Raw genomic sequence first — 24,040 nt, 5'->3', positions numbered from 1 at the left:
CAACACTAGATAAGCTCCTTCATCAGGCTCCACGCACAGCTCTTTTCAGCTTCCTTCTTGGCATTGTGGATAGGATTTTTTCGGACTGGAGCTTTGGTTTGCTTTATTAAAGCCTGGTTAGGTGCTATGCCCGTCTTGCCCACTTGTGGCTGGGGCCGTGGCGGTGGGTGGAGCATGCCTTCAAGGTGATGTTTATAGGAAGCGGCTTGGGGTGTCTTTTATGGACATAACCCTGAGGAGAAGCAATCTTCATGCTCAGGGCATCACTAGAGTTCTCTTCCTACCCTGAAAGCAAAAAGAGAAGCACTAAAATTTCTTTGTGCTTATGTATTAAACAGGTCCCCTATCAGGAGTGCCCTAGAAATAAAACAGGCCTGGTACATAAACCCTCTTGGAAAACGTGTGCCGTAGCCGTGATGATGAGAACACAACAGTTTTCTTTGGAAGGCCCTCTCCAGTGTGCAAGTGGTCAGCATTAAAGAAAGCAACATCGCAATTCTGCTCACTGAGTTCCTCAGGACGGAGGCTCAGCTGTGATTCACAGTAAACGCGCCCAGGCAGCCGTGTTCCCGGGGAGCCATGTCGTCGGGGAGCTGTGTTCCTGGGGAGCCGTGTTCCCGGGGGCCATGTTGTCAGGAAGAGCATCACAGAAGGTTTTCCCTGGCAGTGGCTGACTGTGGATGCCTGACTTGAAACCATTTTAAGGTTAGAACTTGTTGTGCAAGACCTCAGCTTGAACACGGGAAACTCAAGGGAGCCTTTGAACCAACAACAGAGCAGATCGGAGTCCACTGTGTGACAGAAGAGCTAACTGTGCGTCAGGTCCTTCCTGAACCCCCGCTGAGAGCACAGCCTTCCCTTTAGGCCAGCCAGGTTTCTCGACCTTCACACCAGGGTGACAAGGTCACCACCGAGGGCATGCAAGCTCACTCTGCCGGCAGCCGGGCACCGGGCACCAGAGGCCCCCTGCACCCTGGCCGCCGCCTCCCCGGCGCTGCCCCCAGGGGCCCACGTGCCCGGGGGGCAGGGCGCAGCCGCCCAGGAAGGTGGGCGTGAGTGGGTCACTCTGGGTTCTGTCCCAGGGCCACAGAGCCTCACGAGCTCCCCAAACAGGTCTTCCACCACGGGCCGGCACGGGACAGTGTTCCCCTGCCGGGACGGCGGGCTCAGCCCTCTCCTGCGTTCCCATGAAAACAGGGGCCATGTGGCCTGCTCCTGCAGACGCCTGGGGAGCCCGGGGCCACGCGCGAGCTCCAGTCACGTCTTAACGTTGGTTTCCGTAAGTTTCTGTTTTCCTTAGTATTTCCTTACACTAACTTTATAACCTTTAACCTTTACGTTAGTCTCTGTACACTCTGTCTTACTTTAAGCCACTTTAAATTCTTTTTAGGAAGAGGAGGAGTTTGGTATTTCACAGTAAAATACTGTTGATTATGAAATATCATAATTATTTTACATTCATAAGGCAGGGCGGCAGGGTTTCCACGGCACGCGTGAAACAGCGTCTGCCGTGGCCGTGAACGGGGGCGTCCTGGTGAAGCAGGCACTCGGGCCCCCGCGGGCGCGGGCCCCCAGTCCCCCGCAAGCCACCGGGGCCAGTTCACTCCAGCAGCACCAACGCTGGCTTCAGGGGAGCGTCAGGGACACCAGCCGCGGAAGACCTTCCCAACAAGGGCCACTCCAGGTCTTCGCGAAGAACACTCAGATTCCTCCCATCAGTCTGGGCGTCCTGCACACGTGCGCTTGAACGGGGAGGAGACAGAGAGAGACGGGGAGAGATAGGGAGAGATAGGGAGATAGAGGGAGAGAGACAGGGAGAGACAGACAGAGATAGGGAAAGACAGAGGAGAGACAGAGAGAGAGACAGGGAGAGAAAGAGACAGGGACAGACAGATGGACAGGGAGACAGAGAGAGTCCACCCACAGGCGCCACGCAGCCCAGGACACGGCCCTCCACACGGATGGGTTTCCGTAACTGGACAAGAGCTGTCTTGGGCTGCGTGGAGCGTGGACGCGGGACTACAGCGTGGGGTCAGTTTCTGAAGGAGCCGATGCCGGCCGCGGGCGCTTGGGAAAGAGGCAGATTCGCTCTGCGGTGAGGCGGGGGTACAGGCCCGGGTCCCTAAGCAGATGATGTGCTGCAGACACACAGAATCCTCCGGATTCCTGAAAGCCCACAGAGGTGGACGCTACGGCCCGCAGTCTACACGGCAGCAGGGGCCCGTCGTCCCCCCACACGGCCCCTCAGGGTCACCTGAGGATGGCGCACTTCATCTCGATCCGGAGGGTAATACCTCTGTGGGGAAGGCAGTGACCCCGCAGGTTCCAGGCAGAGGAGTGGCACGCGTGAGGCACGGGGGCCTGCAGAGCGCGCTCCACACCGGGGCCTGCGCTGTGCCGGGCCCCGCCTCTGCCCTGCCCAAGCGCCATCTCTCGGGTGCCCGCGGCCTGCTATATCCTGCCGCACCCCTCCATCAGGGGTTCGCGGAGGAAGAGGCGAGCGTCAGATACCTCATTTAACCTTCGACTTCCGCGAGTGACCCTGCAAGAGGGACACCCAGCCCCTGGCACCTGGACACTCATCTGGCCTTGCTCCGAACCTCTCTATGGTTCCATTTTGGGGGGCCCACGAATCATTTACCGAGGGAAAAGCTGCTGACATCCTAGGATTCTGCAAGCAGGCCATTAAGAAGGAAAAGCACAGGGCGCTGGGAGGGGCCTCACGCCTGGCCAGTCTCAGCGTTTCCGCTGCTGGGGGGGCCGCCCCCCTGCGGAGCCCCGGCTGCAGCAGCTGTGAGCTGATCAGCTGCCATCTCTGACCACGAACCACTGACCCATCCTCGCGTGTCCTTGGAGACTACGAGGGCTTCTGTTCTCTTCCAAACACACTGACGTTTCAAGGACTTCTGAGGAAATCCCAGGGCTGATCTTGTAGGAACCATTTTCCTAGTGAAGCCAGGTGTGTGGACCAGACCGCGCCCCCAGTCCCCCCCCCATGAACCCTCCCTGAGCCATGGGCTCCTGAGACACGGCGTGGGCTGGAGGGCAGGTGCGCCCTGGAGGCCGAACGTGGGGCGTGAGATGGGTCTGGAGCCAGTGCGCCCTGCCCCTGACAAAGGGGCGCTAATCCTCAGTGCCTGGATCTCCAGAATGGGGACAAGGCGGTATGTGTCCTTCCCAGGACTCTCGTGAGGGCGGAGGGAGGTGACCACGGAAGGGCTGGCCACGGGGCAGGCCCCTCGGCTCAACACGAGGTGTGTTTGCTTCATGGTGCCGTGGCAGACGGGAGGGCTCAGTGAGTAACTAGACAGCTGGCTAGCTGGTGGGTAGCTGGCGAGGGAACCAGCGAGAGAACAGAGGTGTAGTCCGTATGAGGGACAGATGAGTGTGGATAGACACAGACAGACAGGTGGTGGGTGGATGGACGGACAACAGGCAGATGATAGACGGTTGGTTCACAATACGAAGACGTGCTATGCCTGATGGCAGATGGTAACAGACCCGCTGGTTGACAGCAGCTGGATGGATCCGGAGATGATAGACAGATGACAGAAAACATTGTGGGTTGCTTCATGTCCCTCCAAAACTCATTTGCTGACGTCCTAAGCCCAGTACTTATGAGAGCGACCTCATTTGGAGACAGGTCTTCACAGAGGTGGGCAAGTTAAGGTGCGGCTGTCAGAACGTGCCCTACTCCAGGGAGACAGATGTCCTTAGAGGACAAGCACATCTGGTTACAGAGACACATGCAGAGGAAAGTTCTGGAACAGCTCCTCCATCACAGCCCTCAGAAAGAATCAGTTTTACCAACACACCTTGATTTTGCATCTCTAGGCTCTAGAAATGTCAGACAACAAATGTCCACTGATTAGACCACCCAGCTTGTGGCAGGTCCTGTGGCAGCCGTACAGAGTGTGACAGATGCGCAGGGGGAGTAGAGGGCCGACGGACAGGCAGAGGGAGGCTTATCCTATCTACTGTTCTAACACCAACAACACCGCTCGTGACTTGCAGGCTGGCCTCACCTGTCAGCAAGGCCACGCACTCATGAGTCCTCCATCAGCTCGGCCTTTTACAGTTGGACCCACATTAAAGTGGGTCTATGCACGTGCGCTTGTACCGGGAGGACAGGGGCAGAGACACAGAGACAGGGAGAGACAGAGAGAGACAGAGACAGACAGGGAGAGACAGAGAGAGACCCAGAGAGACACAGAGAGAGAGACAGAGACAGAGAGAGACAGACATGGATATCGAAGGGCATAGCGACCTATCAGAGCGGGACCGAACGCACACAGCTTGGGTGGGCTTGCTCTGAAAGCCCCGAGCCCCCGCCACGGCCTGTGCCGCCCGCAGTGTGAGGAGGGCCCGGGGCCATTACCTTTCAGGATGGGGCAGATCTTCCAGACGCCGGCAGCCCCTTCCCTGTTGAACTGCCCCAGGGCCAGCTCCATGTAGAAAAGCGGCATTCCAGCAATGACCATGAAGAGCACGTAGGGGACCAGGAAGGCGCCTGTGAGGCAGGACAGCTGGCTCAGCGTGCGGGCTGCGCAAGGCCCCCTGCTGCCGCTGGAGCGCAGCCATCCCACCGCTATGTCTCGGGTGCGGCCACCAGTTTCTCCTGAAGCTCCCTGCAGGGCCACCCTCCAAAGGGAAGTCCCAGGCTGGGCGGGGGAGCCTCTGACCTCCAGGCCTGGCCCCCCTGTCATCAGCGCCCCGACACGTCCCTGCTGAACCCCAGGCATCCCCTGTGCCAAGTCGAGAAATCAACCGCAGAGCAGAGAGGGCAGGCCCCTGGCCACACAACTGTTGGCTCCTGGAGCTGCCCTCCCCGCCTGCCCTCCCCGCCACGGCCTCTGCCCCTGCACTTGTCTGTGCAGTGTTGGCCCCTCTTGAGCTGTAAATCCTCTGGGATCGGAGGTCCATGTCTGACCCTACGGGGGTTCTGCCACCCATTCCCCGCTCCCCGTCTCCAGAGCCCACGTGGGTCAGGGGCTACGGTGGACAGGCACTGGCATCCCTCCAGCGTCCTGCCCGGTCCTCCCGGGGCCACACCTTGTCCCAGGCACCAAATGCCGGGCCCCATGGCTCTGCCTCCGATGAGGGGGCCTTTGTCACGGCTCCCTTCCTGGGATGGGGAGGAGGAGGCAGGGAGACCCGCAGTCCGGTCTTTGTACAACTCACTGCCCTCGCTCAGGCCTCGCGTTCCCCCCTCAGAACAGGTGTGCTGGAAGGTCCTCCCCAAGAGGCTCTTCCAAACCCTTCACGCCTGCAGCCTTGAGGGACTAACGGGTCACGGAGGCCGCAGGGAGTGAGCAGCAGGAGGACTCATGGAGGTGAGCACCAACTTAACTGCCTCCTCAACTTCAATTTGTGGGTGACCCTGTCTCTTACTTTCGTTTTCTGCCTCCTGCCTCAAGTCCACAGCTGTGTGAGGCTCTAGGGCCGGCTGCATTCAGGGAGCAGGGCAAGTGCAAGGGCACACTACTCCAAATTTGAGGGCCTCCGTGCACTCTTGTAATACCGTCTGCAGTCAGCCCAAGACACCATTCTGTGGGCGTTTGAGGATTTGCTTTCCAAAGCGAAAGTCATCTTTGGAAACAGAAAGCAGAGCCCTGGTACCTCCGACCACCAGGGACCACCCAGCTACAGAGGGCAGATTCACCAGGAGGCCGCCCGACCCTCTGCTTCTTTGGTCTGTGGACACGCCTGCCCCCCGGAATGTGTGCCCTGCTAAGGCGGAGTCAGGAGCTGCACAGCCCGTGAGGAGCAGTGCGGTGGCCCTACCCACCCCCCATCCGCACAGGGGGATCATGCAGGCCGGGCAGGACTCACCCCCGCCATTTTTGTAGCACAGGTAAGGAAATCGCCAGACGTTGGCCAGGTCCACTGCAAAGCCGATCACGGACAGGAGGAAGTCGATTTTCTTGCCCCAGGTCTCTCGCTCTTGGGTCTCCACGGGGGTCTGCGTGGGGTTGATGAGGGTAGAGTTTGTGAGCTGCACCCCATTTTGCTCCTTGACCAGGACGAGTTCCACTGCCTTTGGGCCCATGGCATTGGGCTCCTTAGCTGGGGCCACCACAGAAGACATCAGTACCACCGGGCATTTGCTTTTACTCATGGGCAGACTGGAGCCTTGGAATCCTGTGCTTCTTCGCCCTGGGTCTTCAGCCAGCATGAAAAATAAACACACATAGGAATGCAACGATTTAGTAGCCTGAACCATGGAGGCAAGAACAGAGATCGGGGGCATCTACCTTCATGTTTTTGGGGCAGAATACATTCCGAGCCCCCAGGCTGACACAGCCGAGGTTGAGGACAGCAGGAGACAGGCTAGATCTTGTGGGGGCCGGGGGTGGATGGGCCCTGAAAACCTCAGGACAAATACCTGCCTTGCTACCTCTTTCCCTGGCACACCCCTCTCCATACCAATCAAAGTGCAATGCTGTATAATCTCCAATTTTGCTTTGAATAATAATGCAAAATGTCACCTTCACCCTCACCACATTGCCAGGGACTAATTTCACAATCTTCAAATAGCATCCAAAATAAGTCTTTTGGGGCGCCTGGGTGACTCAGTTGGCAAAGTATCTGCCTTCTGCTCAGGTCATGATCTCAGGGTTCTGGGATCAAGCCCCAAGTTGAGTCCGTGTCTGGTTGCCTGCTCAGCAGGGAGTCTGCTTCTGCCTCTCCCTCTGCCCCTACCCCTCACCCACCCCCCGCTGTGTTCTCTCCCTTTTTTTCTCTCTCTCAAATAAATAAATAAAATCTTTAAAAAAGTAAGTCTTTACGACAGTGCACATGTATTCTTTACACACAGCAGTAAAAGCAGAGAGCAAATTTTTATAACCAAAATCAGCCACAATAATGCAAGTTTAAAGATAAGGATTCCGACAGCTTCTTCCAGGGACCCCCATGCCCGCCTGAAAGAGTCGGGCAGACCAGAGCACCAGCAGGATTTACCTGGGAGCAGACGAGTTTCCGTACTTAGTAACTTTACCAAGGAATTGTTTCCAAGATACTTTCATAAAACCCCATGTAACACAATCAAGGAGAACAGAGTTACACATGGACACAGCCAAAGACAGCTTCAAATAGGACTTCTGATATTCAGATCCATCAGCATTGTTTCAACTGTACACACACGCATGTGCACACGCACACACACACACGCACACACACACAACACCCTGGTTGAAGCAAAAGCATAACCAGATCATTTTCCTCTGTGTCCACATTTGAACAACTCACCACATAAGTGATTTTACCCACTGCTTCTCTGTGGCCCCTTCACCTCCTGTGACAAACCCAGCATTCCTGAGATGTAGGAAAAACGGCCGGCTTTGCAGGGCCTGCAGAGCAGGTGCAACGGTCCTGCAATGGGGTCCAGCAGAGAGGGCTGGAGCTGTACGGATGGTGAGCCTTCCACTCTGACAAGAGCCCTTGCAGGTACATCCCGATCCCCTGACAGGGAAGTGCACACTCAGTATTTAGGCTGAGCCAACACAACTCCTGAAGCCACAGCCTCAGAACCCAGGTTTGAGTACAGAAAGCAAAACGTGGCCTCTCAGAAAGCTTTGTGCTCTGCCCAGAACGAGAAACAGAGGTGGCCAATAAACTTGTTCGCTCTGGTCCTTCCCTGCCAACAGCCTGGGCACACAGACCCAGCATCTCCGGGACCCCACCCCATCTTCGTAATCAGACAAACCCCTGAAAGATGAAGCCCGGGCTGAGAAAATCCCCCCATGTCTCCACCTCACCCTGTGCTGCATCTGGCTCAGCAGGGAGGAATCAGCCACATAGGCCCGCTCCAACCCGGGAACTGGAGCAGTGGGGACCCCAGCGACGACCGCACCTTCCCGCGCAGCCCAGGGAACTGGGCGGCCGGGGGACCAGGCGCTTCGCCGGCAGGGCCCGGCCAGGGTCACCGGGGCGCGATCAGTTGCGCACCCCTTCTCAGGCACACACCTCTCGGCCACCGACCTCCTCGAGACCGTGAATGGCATTGTCGGGGAGCGCTGCCGCTGCCAGCGACTTTTGGAGACGCGGTGCCCTCGACGGTGCCCGCCCCAGCTCGGCGCCTCTGGGCCACAGACTTGGGATCCCCGGAGGGAGTGACGCGCCCCGAGGATGCGCGGGAGAGGCTCACCGTGCTCTGGCTTACCTGCCCGCCCTGGCCTCGTCTCTGCGCTGGGGTCCCGCCGCCTGGTGCCGGCAAAATCTTTGGCTGGCTCCCTTCCCGCTGCGCTGGGCGGTCGCGGCCTGCGGGCTCTTATGGTGCCGCCAGCCCGCCCCGCCCCTCCCGCCGTCGGGGGCGCCCGCCCGCCCCGGCCCCGCCCCCGTACCGCCCCGGGTGGGCGGAGGACCAGCCCCGGCAGCGCCCGCGTCCCCGCCCGGAGACCCGACAGCCTGTCGGAGGCGGTGGCCAGCGGCCGGAGGCCGGCGCAACTCTTCACCCGCCTGGGGTCTCGAGCATCCCAGAGCCTCGAGCGCGAGGGAGCGGGGACATCTCCGGGGCCCAGGAGTTGCCGGTCCGAGACGGTGGTTTCCCGGCGGAACCAGCCTAGGTGTCCCTGCTTATCTTCGCCCGCACCCCCAGGGCGGTCCGCTCCTCTGCGGCGTCTGCCTTGGGGCGCCCGGTAGCCCTGGGCGCTGGGCCACAGAGAAGCCCCGCAGGGGCAGCTGGCTGGGGAGGGAGCGGGGTGGCGGGCGCGCGGGGTACCGCGCTGGGGCGCGCGGGCTGAGCGGGGCCCGCCGACCGCCCCCCCCCCCAGTCCCACTGCTGCGCGGACCCCTCTCCCCAGCCGTCCAGTTGCACCGGCCCCTCCCCCTAGGGCCGCCCTTCCCTTGTCGGCCGCCCTGGGGGCTTCTCCCAGCCGAGTCTAACGCGGAGCAGGGGCGGCCGGTGAGGAACCTCAAGTCAAACCCGTCCCCGCTGGGGCGATCCCTGTCCTGCTCTACCTGGCGGGCTCCGGACCCTTCCCGGGGCTCCTCGGGCCCTGTGCCAGGGCCCCTGGGCCCCCAGGCACCTGATGGTCGCCCAGGTCCTTCTGTGGCCCCGTGCGCCGCCCCCGAGCTGGACGCGGTGTCCCGGCGGGGTCGCCCCACTTTGCCTGTAGCGCCCAAGCTATGATTGGAACCATAGAGCTGGAACGATGTGCGGAGGAAAAGGATTTCTCGGACCAGTCTGGAAAGCCAGGGCGGTGGATACCCACTCCGGGGCCGAACAGACTTGGAATTCTTGCGGAAATGCCGCCAACAAGATTTTACATTCACGGAGTCCACAGGCCACCAAACAAGGCCCAGGATCCCGAGGTGTGCAGAATGCTGTCAAGGTGAGTGACCGCACACTGGCTTTGCCCTCCGGGTGACCCAGTCCCTGGGTGTTAACCTTCGTCCTGTGTATGCTTTGATTTTCCCACCGTGCATTTGCGGTGGTGGGGCATGCACACCAGTCCCCCCGCTCTCCAGCCCGTCTGGACCACTTGCTCTTGCTCCGCAGTATCACGGAAGCTGTGTCCCTTTGTCAGGGGACCTCAGAGTGCCCTTGCTCCTCAGTGCCATTTCCCCACTCACTCCAGCCTCACTGCCATTTACACAGCCTCCTGCCAACCGCGCTGTTGTCCAAGACAGGACCCCTGCCCAGGGAGAGCCCAGGAACTGCTCTTCCAGGCTGAATTAGAATCAAGCAGAAAGAGCCCTTGACTCAGTGTCTGCAGTAATAAAAATAAGAAAGAATGGGAGGCCTATAAACAAAAGAAATTTGTCACTGTTCTGGAGGCTGGAAATTCAGGATCAAGGTGCTCAGTGGATTGACAATCTGATGAGGCCTCCTTCCAGGTTCACAGAGGTCTTGTCTGTGTCCTCACCTGGTGCAAGTGGGAGGGAGTTGTCTGGGGTCTCCAATCCCATTCTTGAGGGCTCCACCCTCATGACCTAACCACCTCCCGAAGGCCCCACCTCCAGTACCATTGCATTGAGGGGTAGGACTTCAACGTAGGAATTTTAGGGGAGACACAACTCAGTCCCTAGAGCTCAGGGAAATGACAGGGATTTCAGAAGATGGTGACATACACCTTGAATCTGTAACTCGGGGGCTGTGTCTCCCCACACTGGCTCCATAACTCAGGTTTTAAGAAAAAGGGGCAGGGACGCCTGGGTGGCTCAGCCATTAAGCATCTGCCTTCCGCTCAGGTCATGATCCCAAGGTCCTGGGATTGAGTCCCACATCGGGCTCCTTGCTCAGTGAGGAGCCTGCTTCTCCCTCTCCCTCTGCTGCTCCCCTTGCTTGTGCTCTCTCTCTCTCTGACAAATAAATAAATAAAAATCTTTAAAAAAGAAAAAGTGGCAATCCAATGATAAAGCTTTAATCAACAAAGCCAAGGAAATAAATGGCCACCAAAGAAAGATTTTCTTTTAAATAAGGGAACCCAAGGTACAACTGATGAGTTCAGATCTATATATTAAACACACACACATTTATTTCTCTCAGTTCTGGAGGCTGGAAGTCTGAGATCTGGGTGCTGTTGTGGTTTGGGTCTGGTGGGCCTCTCCTGGCTTGTCTTTGCATGGTGGGGGAGGGGGGCTGGGTGGAGGACGTAGAGAAAGCACACTTGCTGGTCTCTGTTCTTAAGGGCACTAATCCTATCATGGGGGCCCCACCCACATGACTTATTCTAAACCACATTGCCTTCCCAAACCCCACCTTCTAATACATGCCACTTCGGGTTAAGGCTTCCACCAGGAATTTTGGAGGAATGCGCTCAATGTATAATAGTTCCATACTGAGGTGTTTGTGTTACTCAAACTGAGCTGCAGTGTTCTAGGATCTCATTTCCTTTCTTGGAATTTTTTTGTTGTCCCTTGAGTTAATTGTTGCCTATATTTTCATTGGTTAATTTTCCATGTTCCTATCATTAATTCAACTCCAAACTGTCCAACAAATGTATAAATCTCCTTTAGATTTGTTAAAACATGGGAGCAGTGGTGCTTTAGAGGTCCTGCCTCTACTCCCATAAGGATAGCTGGCTCTCCAGTCTCGCCACCCAGCCTTTGTCCTGGCATTTCCTATGACCATGACTCTGGGAACTCTTGCAAACGCTTTCCTGCACTGAACCCTGGTTTCTAGGATCCCATGTGTGCTGCATTATATTTTATCATCTTGGCCTCACCACCACCTGCTTCTTAGATCTCCTCTGCACCACAAAGGAGAAACTAGGAAGTCTATCTCCTAGAATCCCTGCCCCATACAGTACTAGGTTAGAATCTGCCAATAAGAGACACTCCTACCTGATTAGGTAGTTGGGAGAGAAGAGGAAGCCATTATTTCACTATTCCCAGAGGCATGTTGTCGGCTCTGATGGGAGATGTGAAATTTTTAGCAGCCTCCCAGAGAGCTTTTCAGAACCACCTGCTTTGCCTGAGGCAGTTGCTGGTCAAGGCTCAGCTCCAACTTCAGCTGCTGATCTCTTTAACTGGAGTAACTCAACTCAAATCCTGGTCTATGCAGCTCTTGGTGCAGTGAATGCCTCCCCACCCCAATGATTATTGGGAAAGACTGTAAGACCAGTTTCCCTTCACATGGCAGGGACAACAGCACCCCTCCCCCCATCTTATCTCAGCACTATGTCAACTCTCCAGCTCACTGTCATGTCTAGTCCAGAGACATTTATTGTCTGCCAGTCCACACCATACGACATTGGTCTCCTACACCACTGATGTCATGCTGAATCAACCTGGTGAGCAAGAAATAAACAATACCAAGATGCCTTGGTAAGACACATGCTTGCTAGAGATTGGGAAAAATATATACATATAAATGTAAATACACACACACACACACACACACACACACACACACACTCCAAAGCTTGCCATCTTGGTGAAGTTTCTATGGGTCCACAGAGATTTGAGACTGGGTCAAGATACACATCCAAAGTGAAAGATAGCTTGCTGCATCTGGCTATCCTACTCTTGAGGAAGAATCACCATACCTGGTGAGTGTCGTTGGGTTTTGGAGCTTCTAATTGGGAATGCTTCTAAGACCCATTTACTGAGTTATCCATAATGTGTTCAATTTTTTCCCAGAGCAAAAAAGGTTCTGCAACAGTCTGGATTATTCTCAAACTTTAGCATGCATCTAAATCACCTAAGTAAACTCTATTGTGCATTAAACACAGATCTCACAGATCTGAATCTCAGAGATTCAGACTCAGTAGGTCTAAGGTGGAACCTGAGAACTGTCTTTTCTAAGGAGTTCCCAGGTGGTGCTAATGCTGCTGGTTCAGGCACCCCACCCTGAGAAATATGGATCTAGCATTATCAATGGGGTGTGAAAGATCTCTGGAAGATAGGGATGCTGTGTGTAGCCTCTGGCATGCCTCTGCAGGTGACCCACAGTGCAGAGACTTAGAGTTTTGGAGAATAGCCAAATATTCTTCTGAAAATACTTATTCTCCTTTTGAATAAGTATGCTCCTGAGCCATAGTAGAAACTCATGGAACTCCAGGTTAACCACATAACCTGAGCAGGCCATCATAAACTAACCCACAAACCCATAAAGTTTGGTATTGACAGCAACTTGCCATCATGAAATGGAAGCAATCTATACAAAACCAGGCTCGAGCAGGTGTTGAAGACACACTAGGCTGCATGAACAAGTGTCCACTCTTGTTGCACAATTACCACCCCTTAACCCCTACCTCTAGCTTCATGGCTGCCTGAGGAAGCATATGGATTCCATGTGTTGTGCACTATATACTGACCCCACCAGGAGGTAGCAGGTTGCAGCATTACAGGGGCACTCAGAAGGCATGAGTAGGGGAAATGTTCTTTGTGGGTAGATAATCAAGCAGTGCATCAGGCTGTTATTTTGCCAAGAGGGCGAGAGAGAGGTCTCAATTGACTCACGGGCATTGGCTAATGGTTGGGCTGTATAGTAAGAGACTTCAAAGAAAATTAAGAAACTGGTGACAAAATCTTAATTGGCAGACTGCATAATTATGCAGAAAATCTTAAGGAATCCTCAGAACAACTACTAGAATTAGTAAGTGACTTCAGCAAGGTCATAGGATATAACAAAGGTCAATTATATTTCTATAGACCAGCAGCAATCAATTGTAAAATACATTTAAAATAATTTCATTTACAGTACCACCAAAACCAAAATGGTTATGCATAAAATATGTGCAAGACATTTGTGTTGAAAACTAGAATACATTGCTGAGAAACTACAAAGGCCTAAATTAGTGGAGAGGTATACCATGTTCATGGTTGAAAGGCTCACTATTAAGATGTTATTTCTTCTCAAATTGATAGCAGATTCAACTCAATCCTCACCAGAATTTTAACTTGCTTTTTTAAAATTTATTTTTTATTTTTTGAGAGAGAGCATGCAGGAGCATGCATGCACCAGTGGGAGGGGCAGAAGGAGAGGGAGAGAGAATCTTAAGCAGGCTCCATCTCACAACCTTGAGATCATGACCTGAGCTGAAATCAAGAGGTGGATGCTTAACCGATTGAGCCACGCAGGTGCTCCAAAGTGTCCTCTTTTTAAAAACAGCTTTGTTGAGCTATAAATGACACATAACAAACATATTTCAAGTGTAGAGTTTGGTAAGTTATTTGTGTGGCTGTGGAAACATGAACACAATCAGAATGATGAATGTGTTCATCCTTCTCAAACTGCCCCCTGCCCCTTGGTGATCCATTTTTACCCCACCCCATCCCCAGGCAACTACTGATATGCCAGCTGTAGATTAGTTTATTTTTCCTAGAATCTTATATATATGGAACTATATAGTATGTACTGTGTTTTGAATCTGTTCTCTTCCACTCAGCATATTTGAGATGACTCTGTGTCATGGTGTGAATCAATAGTTAATTCCTTTTATGGCTGAGTGGTATGCCATTGTATACTTAGAACATTGTCCATTTATCCTTCACCTGTTGATGGACATTTGGCTATTCCAAATACAACTACTATGAACACTCGCGTGCAAGTCTTTGTATGGACATATGCTTTCATTTCTCTTGGGTAAGTACTTAGTTGTGGAATGGCTGAGTCATCTGGTAGATTCTGTTTAACTGTTTTTAAAAACTGTCAGACTGTTTTGCAAAGTGGTTATACCATTTTACATTTCCGTGCATAAGAGTTTCAGTTGCTCCACATCCTTGCAACACTTAGTATGGTCAGTCTTTTTAATTTTAGCCATTCTGACAGGTGTGTAATAGTATTTCATGTCATTTCTCTAGTGACGGAGATGTTTTAGCAATCTCGTTGGGTGTGGTTGCCATCAGGGTTCTTGTCCGTGTCTGTTCAAATATTTTGCACATTAGATTGTTACATTATTCTTGAGTTTTGAGAGTTCTTGACATGCTTCACATATGAGTCCTTTATCAGATAGGTATTTTGCACATACTTTCCCCATCTTGGATTGTGTTTTCATTCTCTTTGTAGTCTTCCAAAAAACAAGTCGTTAGGTTTGATGAACCGTAAGTAATCATTTTTTTCTTTTCAGATCTTGCTCTTTAGTGCTGTATTTGAGAAATCTTTACCTAACCCAAGATCACAACAATTTTCTACCAAGTTTTCCTTTAAAATGTTTAAAATTTCAGGTTGTACATTTATGTATACGACCCATTTTAAATTAACATGGTCTGAGATATGGACCAAAGTTCATGATTTTACAGGTGGACATCCAGCTGTTAAGACATCTTTTCTCCATTAACTTGGTTTTGCACCTTTGTTGAAAAATCAGTTGGCCTATATATGTGTGGGTTTATTTCTGGGGTGTTTCCTTGACCTATTCCTCTATTTTGATGTCGGTTCCACTCTTGCTATGGATGAATGCCCTAACCCTAGGGCATTGGAGGTGGGGTCTTTAGGAGGCAAAGCTAAAAGAGGTTATCAGGGTGGGGCTCTAATCCAGTGGGACTGTGGCCTCATAAGAAGGGAATGATCTCTCTCCCTGCCTGCCATGTGAAGACATGGCTAGATAGCAGCCCTCTGCAAGCCAGGAGGAAAGGTCTCACCAGGGAATGAATTGCACAGCACCTTGGTCTTGGACGTTCCAGCCTCCAGAGCTGTGAGAAAATAAATTGCTGTGGTTTGACCCATGCAGTCTATGGTTATTTTTGTTATGGTGGCTGAGCTGACTAGTATAGCACTGTCTTGATTACTGTTGTTTTGTAATGCATTCTTAAGTCAGGTGATGTAAGTCATATAATTTTGTTGTTTTTCCAAAGTTGTTTTGACTATTCTAGGTTCTTTGCATTTTTACATGAATTTTAGAACCGACTTTCCAATTTCTATAAAAAGCCTGCTGGGATTGTTTTAGGTGGAGGCTGTCATTGATTTGTGACCTTAATTCTTTTCAAATTTAGGCATTCAGTGCAATAAATTCCCTTCTAAGTTCCACTTTAGTTGAATTTCCTGAAGTTTGATAAGTTTTTATTTACATTCAGTTCAAAATATTTCCTAATTTCCCTTTTGATTTCCTTTTTGAACCATTATTTATATATAATATCAATTAGTTTCCAAATATTTGAGGATTATCTGTATATATTTTATTATTTTCTGGGTATATTTCTCATATTGGTTCCTAATTTACTTGCTTTCTTCATTGGAGAACACACTAGAATCCTTTTAAGTTTATTGGGGCTCATTTTATACTCCAGAATATGGTTGATCTTGGTGGGTGTTTCATATGCATTTGAAAAGAAGGTGTATTTTGCTATCACTGGGTGATACGTCAACATCAAATAGGTCAAGTTAGTTGTACTGTTTTCAGGCCGTCTGTATCCTTACACACTTTGGTGCCCTTGTCCAATCATGATTGGGAGACAGGTGCTGAGCTCCCCAGGTGTGATTGTGAGGACCAGCCCATTTCTCCTGTGGCTCCACGTGTCTTTGCCACATTGATTGTGAAGCTCTGTGTTAGGTGCACTCACCCGTAGGACCATTCCATTCTCCCGGGGAACTGAATCCTAATAACCTCGGCTCTGAAATTGACTTTGATGTTAGAACCACCACTCCACTTCCCCTTTTGAGTAAAGTCGGCATCCATCCTTTCCCTTTAACCTATTATTGCAAGGGTGTTTCTTGTAGGCATCATATGTTAGGTCTCACTTTTATACCCAGTCTGGCGGTTTCTGCTGTTACTGGGGTGGAGGGGGTGTTTAGATCATTTACATTTAATGTGAATGTTGATATGGTTGGGTTTAAATCTACCATTTGCTATTTGTTTTCTATTTTCCCAATGTGTTCTCTGTTCCCTATTTCCTCTTTTTCTGCCACCTTTTGGATTGAGTAGTTTTGTAAAATTCAATTTCCCCTCTTTGGTTGGATCATTAGCTACATCTTTGTTGTGTTACTTTAGTGGTTGCTTTGGTGCTTGTGGTATGCATCTTGCGCCTGACGCCGTCTGCCCTCAAGTGACTTGATGCCACCGGCCACATCCTGTGAGGACTTCTGCTTACCCCTCCACCTGTTGCGATGTTGTTGTTGATGTTTTGCCTCTGCATGCTGTGAACCCAAGAATATGGAATCAACTTTGCTTTAGACAATCAATCATCTTTTAAAAAGATTTAAATAATAGAAACAGAAGTGTAATTCCCATTTCTGGTCCTCATTCTCTGTGTAGATCAGGTTTCAAAATGGTACCATTTTCCTTCTGCTTTAAGTATTTATTTTAACATTTCTTGTAGTTAGGGTCTGCCAGTGATGAATTCTTTCAGCTTTTGCAAATCTAAAAACATCTTTATTTCTGTTTTGAAGGATATTTTTGCTGAGTAAGGAATTCTGGGTTGGCAGTCTTCTGTTTCTTTCCTATTTTAAACATGTCGTCCCACGGTCTTTTAACAAAGTGTGTTGTTTCTAACGAGATATCTGCTCTTCTGCATATCTTTGCTCCTTTGTATGAAATATGTCTCTTTTTTCCTTCAGCTGCTGACTTTCTCTTTACCATTCGTTTTTAGCATTTGATTATGATGTGTCTGGTATAGTTTCCATCATGGTTCCTGTGCTTAGAGCTCATGAGCACATTGGATCCGTGGGTTTATGGCTTGTATCAAATTTAGGAAGTTATTTCTTTGAATATTTTTTCTTTGTCCTTTCCCTTTGGGGACCCCATCAGGCAACTTGAGGTCCCACTGCTCACTGATGTAGAGTTAAATTTTTTCTTCTTTTTTTCTATTTCATTTTGAATAGTTTGCATGGTTTTATCTTCAAGATCACTTGCCACGTCTTCTGCCATGTCAAATCCACCCTTAATCCCAACCCATGCATTTGCATCTCAAACACTATAGTTTTCATCTCTAGAATTCAGATTCGTGTCTTTAAAAGATATTTTTCATTTCTCTACTGAACACGTTGCACATTGGCTCCACAGTTTCTGAGCAGGTGATACAGTCGAGTCGTGAAACAAGCTGTCAACCCTGGTCTACGGATGACCTCACTCCAGTCACTGCCTGGGCTGGCTCTGCTGAATAAAGATCTTTCTGCTTTCTTGCATCTTGGTCACTTCTGATTGGATGCCAGGCATTGTGAATTTTGCCCTGTTGAGTGCTGGATAATTTTGCATTCCTGAAAATATTCTGGAACTTTGTTTGGGGCTACAGGTAAGTAACCTGTAAACCATCTGGTCATTCTTCCAGGTCTTGCTTTTAAGCTTTGTTTGGTTGGGTCAGAGCAGTGTTTTGTCCAGGTCTGATATTCCTCATTGCTGAGGCAAAACCCATCGGTGTTTTCTACCTGATGGCTTGTTCCAGGAGGGAGGGTCAACCCAGTCTTGGTTTGTCCCTCCTGACTAGAAGCAAAATTGTGGACTCATTAACTTCCATTAAGTTTAAAAGAATTAATCTGAATCTAACCAGCTTTTGTTGTTAGGGAGGCCCTGCTTGTCAGGGAGGAGTTCCCGCTCTGCTCCTTGGTGGATGCCCGGTCCCTGGTGCAGTCTGGTGGGCTACAGAGCTCAGTTCTGCTCCTACAGTGCGGGCAGAATTCACGTTGTGCAGCTTCATTTTGAGGAGGGCACATACTGCATATGATTTAAATATTTTGAAGTTTACAGAGATGTACTCTGTAGCCGAGGGTGTAGTCTGTTTTGTCAACTGCTTCGTGGGCCCTTGAAAGAGCAATTAAGTCAATTTGGTAAATGGGGTTGTTCAAATTTTCTACATAATTATGTTTCTTCTCCTGCCGGTTCCATTGATTACTGAGAGAACTGTGTTAAAATCTCCACCTATATTTTTTGATTTGTTTATTTCTCCGTTTACTTCTGTCAGTGCTTGCTAAATATATTTTAAGCAGTGTCAGTAGGTACATATACATATACCTTTAGGACTCTTGTGTCTCCCCGCTGAACGGAGCCCCCGGTGGTCGTGCAGGGGACTCTCCTTGTCTCCACATTCACTTGCTGGTTGATGGACATCAGTCTCGCCACGTTGACCTCTTCATGGTTATGTTTGCATGGTATGGATATATTCCATTTTAAAAAATTTTCAGTATGCCTTTAAATAGCATATAGTTAGTTTTCTGAAAAGAATTGGTCTACCAACTGATTTAGGAGTTTTTTAGTCTCTATTTGATGTAATTACTAGTATGGTTGGATTGAAATTTACCATGCGTTGTTTGTTTTCTATCTGTATTGTCTGTCCTTTGTTCCTTTTTCTCAGTTTCCTGCCTAGTTTGGATAAATTATTGTTTTAAAAATATCCTATTTCCCTTCTTCCATTGGCTTCTTAGTTGTATGTTTTTGTTTTCTTTGGGGGGCTTACAATATACACTTACCATCGTCTATTTTCGTCTGTTTTCACATGCTCACGACCCTCATGCACAGCCACTTTCCACGTGCGCGCCATTCTCTGGCTTTTCCTCTGGCTGCTTGTAAGATTGTCTCTTTATAAGTGGCTCTCAGAGTTTTGTTTTTTTTTAATAATGTGCCTTGCTGTATTTTTCTTATCATTGTTTTGCTTGTGGCTTATTGAGTTTCTTGGATGTCTGAGTATAGATTTGGAAACATTCTGGCCATTATTTTGTCAAGTCATTTTTTTTTGCCCTGACTTACGTTTTCTGGGACTCAGTCACATGTGATAGAACACTGAGTATCTCTTTCGGTCAGTTCTCCTGGCTTGTGCCCCACTGGGAACACACACCCCTGTTTCCTCGTGGGTGTCTGATCTCTGGACCCTGGTCCAGGGCACGACACATGGGCTGGATGTCAGCCGCCTCTTCTCCCAGCCAGCCCAGTGGGGGCTTAACGACACTGCACAGAGTGGGGCTGGAAGGGGGGTTGAGATGAAGCACGGGTCAACATCGCAAGAGCGCCGCAGGCTGAGGTGCTCACACTGGATTCCCCCGACAGAAGCAGGTCCAGGATGTAGCCCCGGGGTGGTGCCATTCCCTGGGTGTCAGGATGGTGAGGCTGGATCCTCCCTCACCGAAGGGGGATCTGTCCTCGTTTTAATACGCTTATTCAGGAAATGGATTTGTCTTCTCTGCCCTTGACAATTCTGCCGGCACCATCTGCAGACTTAATGAGGGGCTTCCTTCCCCACTGTCCATCGTGTACGGCACTGCGGAGGGGTGTGCTTTACCAAGGACGCCTGCACTTGAGTCCGCCACTGTGACCAAGCCCCCCCCGCCCAGAAGCAGCTGGCCTTGCTGGCTGGAGGAGGACCCGGTGATGCTGCGGCCCGGGGACGGCACCTGTAACGTGGGGCGTGTCCTAAGGGGTGGTGCCCATGACGGGCAAGCTCTGCTTTGGGCTGTGGACCAATACATGGGCGGTTTCATGCACAACACACGTCTGTGACATGGGCAGGGATGGCTCTTCTGACACCCAGCGGTTACTGGGGGCGGCTGGTGCTTTGTCTTGAAAACGTTCCTCGGCTTTCTGTTCCTCCCTCCTCCACGGGACAGATCTCTGTTGAGTTCAGCTGCCATGTGTCAGTCTCCCAGTGGACCGGCAGGGAGCAGGGCTGACGGTTTTATTTCCGTGGAGACCCAGCACCTCACACGTGGCAGTCACTGCCCCCTCCCGGCGCCGCTCGCCTGGCAGAGTCCCAGAAGACTGTGCTCTCGGAGCGGCGAGTGGCCCGCCCTCGAAGAGGTGAGGAGCGGGTCTGCCTGCTGCCCCCGCACCTGAGCAGCTTGCCCTCCTTGCCAGAGCCAGTCTTGGCAGCTTGGGGCTCTTTCTCTTTAAGATCATGGTTCCTACGTGGGGACGCAACTGACCCCTTGCTCTGAAGCTCAGACCCACCAGGACGTGGAGTGTTAGGAAGCTGACGAATGCAGGGAACGGTGCTGTTCTCTCTTTGGAGCCCGGTGGTCCTTTGGGCATGCTCCACTAAGGTTGTGGCTAATAAAGGCTCCACATTTGTTGGAATGAGAATCCTCCACTAGGTACAGAACCTTCACTTTCCGAGGGACTGGCTGCAGCTGAGGCCACGTGCACTGGGGGTGGGGAAGGAAGTCGTAAGTATGGGTCCCAACCCCATAAGCAGGTACAGGGCCCGGCTGGTGACAGCCACGGGGACGACTTCCTGGCCTGCTGTGTGTGTGCATGTGGTGTGCACACACGAGAGCACGCACACTAGGTTGTCGACTGTTCACCCATCTCCCTCACCTCTTGTCTCCCCTGTATTTTGTGTAGGAATATTAGCGGCGTGGGTGGTAAATCCTGTAACTCACTTTCCAAGGTGGGAAACATTCAGAGGGGTGTGACTAGCAGCATTAACGCTGCCCAGGGATGGACGTGAAGATCGCGTGGTGGTACATTTTTTGGGAGAAGGTAAAAAAGCACCTGTTTGGTGCAGGGAGTGTTGCATCGCGTTAGGAGGAAGCACCCGCTGGATGGGAGTCCTGCGTAGTCAGGGGGCAGGAACCCCCAGAGAGGATGGCCAGTGCCAAGGGCTGGGGTCTGACTTGCTTCTGTGGGTGGCTCCTGGGGCCCCGGTTGGACTAGCACAGGCAGGGAGGGCAGCAGGGCCCTGGCGGGGAGGGCAGGGATGCCTGTGCTGCTTCCGGTCTCCGATGGAATCTCCAGGAGCTTCCTCGTCCCACGTGCACACGTTCCCTTCAAGCCTGTTCCCACCTGGGACGTGGGCGAGCCCAGCACGCACAGAAGTCGCTGGGGTCAGGCCATGCACCCTCAGGACTGCCTGCTTCTCCACGTGCTACTGAGCAGGACCAGCGAGTAATATTCGGTTCTTGCAGCGAGCGGCTACCTAACTGTTATTTCCTTTAGTTTTGGGGACTGTAATACTTAGTGGCCCCATTTTTTCTAATTCTAGGCCTTTTACTGCCTTGATGAGAGAAATGAATGCCAGATCCTGTCTTGTTTTAGCTTCATGAAGTGTGTTTAAGGTGTATGTGTTTGACAGAGAAATTCTAGAACCAACCCAGCATGCAAATAGCCATCCAAGTCTGAATGCCTTAAAATGCCTTAAAATGTCGGCCACTGTCCCATGATGCCGAACTGCTCCAGACCTTCCCTCTGAGATCAAGAAAGGTTTTTCTACAGAATTTCAATTATTGTGTTTTCCAAATATGCTGGGTGAGTTGCTGAGAAACCCCATTTTGATTGGTTCTCTGTCACGGCCTAAGAGATGTCTGCTGTTGTTTTTCTCTCTTTTCTTTTTGATTTATTTATTTTATTTTTTTAAGCAGGCTCCACACCCAGCGTGGAGCCCAGCGTGGGGCTTGAGCTCAGGACCCTGAGATCAAGACCTGAGCTGAGATGAAGAGTCAAAGTGCTCACCAGACTGAGCGCCCCCAGCGCCCCTGCTGTTATCTTTCTAATAAAAAGCCACGCATAACAAAATACATCCTCAGGTGGGTAAGACTATGTTTTATTCATTCCACTGAAAATCCAAAGCTGTTTCATGGTGCCCACCCTGGACCCCAAGTCCTCGTGGGGCCCCTTCCGTCCCCACCTCACACAAAAGGGATTTACCTCCCAAACTATATACATTCACAGTTGGGAACACCACTGACACTAAGTCACTGTGCAGAAGAGGATCAGGAGTAAACATCCATTCCAAGTCTGTTTATCAGGGGTTTTTTCCTGAAAATGCCCAGTGGCACTTCATTCAAAAAAGCCCTTCATCCACAGACGCCAAGGCCGGGAGCCGCGAGCCGGACCCTTCCCTCAGAATATCTTAGTTTATTTACCTCCTTCATTGGTCACTTGTATGTTTTCTCTCCTAAAAATGAATTTCTATGCATTCTGCAGCTAGAAGTTGATTACCGTGAGCTCCCAAGCCCGCATCTGGGCTGCATGCGTGCGGGCAGTGCCTCCCCGAGGGGCGGACACAGTGCAGGAACGGAGGCCGGGGCCTTCCCTTCGCTCCGGGAGGTTGCTGGAAGCGCACACCGGGCACGCCTTGGGAAGTCTGTAAACATTTTTTCTGGCGGCCCTGGCGGTCGCTTTCTATGGAGATGCCCAAATACAAAATCCAATTCATTTAGAAATTCAAAAGAATTTTCTTCCCCAAGCAAACCAGAGGCTTTGCTTCAGACCCAACTAGAGGCTGTGGTCCTTGTGCTTGAAGAGCAGACCTCTAATTGTGTCCGAAGGATGCGGTGCCTCGGGCCGAGCTCCGGGCGTGGAGGGGCAACACCAGGGCATCCCCTCCTGTGTGTGGAGGCTCTGCTCCTCACCTGACTCGGGCGGCGGCCCCAACGCCTTCCCTGAGGCCGGGCCGGTGCCGGCCTCGTGCTCGGTGGCGGGCAGGCCCCGGTGGGCAGCGGCAGAGTGTGGGGCGCCAGCCTCCCGCCAGGACCTGCCCGTCGCCCGGGTGCTGGCCTCCAGGAGGCTCAGCACACCAGCCAGGGCTGCCCACTGCGACCCCCTGCTAACTCACCCACCTCCCCGCCGCGCAACGCGTCGGCTGGATTTGCGAGGCTCTGAAGTACATTACCTTATGTGTAACAGAAATGCCAAGCTGGTAACGTTTATAAAAAAGACGGGGATTTGAAAAGGATTAAAGAAGCAGAAAAGGCATCTGGGCTGCGTGTGTGTGGCGGACCCAGACGGAGGAATGTACCTGGTAGAGAGAGGCCAGAAAGAGATTGAAGTCAAAGCCCCATACAGCCTCGGATTCTATCAAAAAAGGGCCTATAAATAGATATCCTCTGGCCCTCAAAGGAAAAATGACGTAGAAAACAATTTTCTTTTTTAAAAAATGCTGAATGCTTCCTGAAGTATCTAAATGAAGTTTATAAAATACTCATGAGTTCCCACAAATATAGAAATGTTTAAAAGTCAGACAGGCCTCTGCCATGCTGTGACCCCCACACAGGCTGGCAGAGAACTTGTGCTGGAATCGAAACACACGTGACATGTCTTGGTCTCCCGCGTGTCGCGTGTGCATGTGGAGTCCCGTCCACGTGCGCAAGCCGCCGGGCACGGACTCCAACAGGGACGCGAGGAAAGACTGCGGGAAGTGAACCCGGGACCGTCCCCCGGGGGCCCACGCGGCCCCGCGGCTGGCGAAGCCCCGCCCTCACACGGGCTCTCCACAAAGGAACAGGGTCAGAAGGACCCCGGGTGTCGCAGAACTCGGCCCGAGGCCGGTACACGCACACAACACGCGGGAGAGCGAGGCCGAGCCACGCCACCGCGAACAGGCTCACAGCCAGGCGGAGGCGGGTGGTGACAGGGCCGCAGAGAGGCCTCCTCTCTCCAGAACCTTCTCTCCTAGTCCAGTTTCTTACGGAAAGGTTTCCTTCCAATGTCCAAGTTCTCAGGGCTGAAGTCCGCACAGAAGCCGTTGGGGGTTGGAGCGAGGGGTGTCTGTGCACTGCTGTCCGGATGGGTCTGTTTGGGGTACAGGTACTCCTCTGCAAAGTTGGGGAACATTTCTGCAAACCTGCAGAAGTCAGCTGGAAAGACAGAAGAGGCACCTGGGTTGGCAGGGGGCAGACGTCTGGAAGCTGGGGGCTCCTGTCCCTGGGCCTGCAGGGGCCACTGTGATCTCACAGTGGGCTTCAGGTAGGGCTGGAATCCGGGCCCTCCGAGGAGGGGGCAGGGGAGGGGAG

The 24,040-nt window shown here is 51.8% G+C and overlaps 2 protein-coding genes across 2 annotated transcripts in view; both read right to left on the bottom strand.

Moving 5' to 3' along the window:
- SLC6A3 (solute carrier family 6 member 3) overlaps window positions 1-6,118 on the bottom strand; it is a 37,918-nt gene extending 31,800 nt beyond the window's left edge. The window contains exons 1-2 of the mRNA XM_025866695.2: window positions 5,833-6,118; window positions 4,379-4,510 (exon numbers count right to left, since the gene is read on the bottom strand). Of these exons, the coding sequence (XP_025722480.1) occupies window positions 4,379-4,510; window positions 5,833-6,118 (418 nt within the window). The remainder of the gene's footprint in view (window positions 1-4,378; window positions 4,511-5,832) is intronic.
- Window positions 6,119-21,833: 15,715 nt separating this feature from the next.
- Window positions 21,834-24,040, bottom strand: part of LPCAT1 (lysophosphatidylcholine acyltransferase 1) — a 46,269-nt gene continuing 44,062 nt past the window's right edge. Inside the window, exon 14 of the mRNA XM_073891109.1 lies at window positions 21,834-23,884. Within this exon, the coding sequence (XP_073747210.1) occupies window positions 23,700-23,884 (185 nt within the window). The 3' untranslated portion in view covers window positions 21,834-23,699. The remainder of the gene's footprint in view (window positions 23,885-24,040) is intronic.

This window comes from Callorhinus ursinus, unplaced genomic scaffold (genome assembly GCF_003265705.2).
Source record: "Callorhinus ursinus isolate GAN/ISIS: 27379988/994484 unplaced genomic scaffold, GSC_fseal_2.0 scaffold3, whole genome shotgun sequence".
NCBI classification, from domain to species: domain Eukaryota; kingdom Metazoa; phylum Chordata; class Mammalia; order Carnivora; family Otariidae; genus Callorhinus; species Callorhinus ursinus.
Note: the sequence above shows the minus strand (reverse complement) of the source record. Positions and strands in the feature narration are given on the sequence as shown.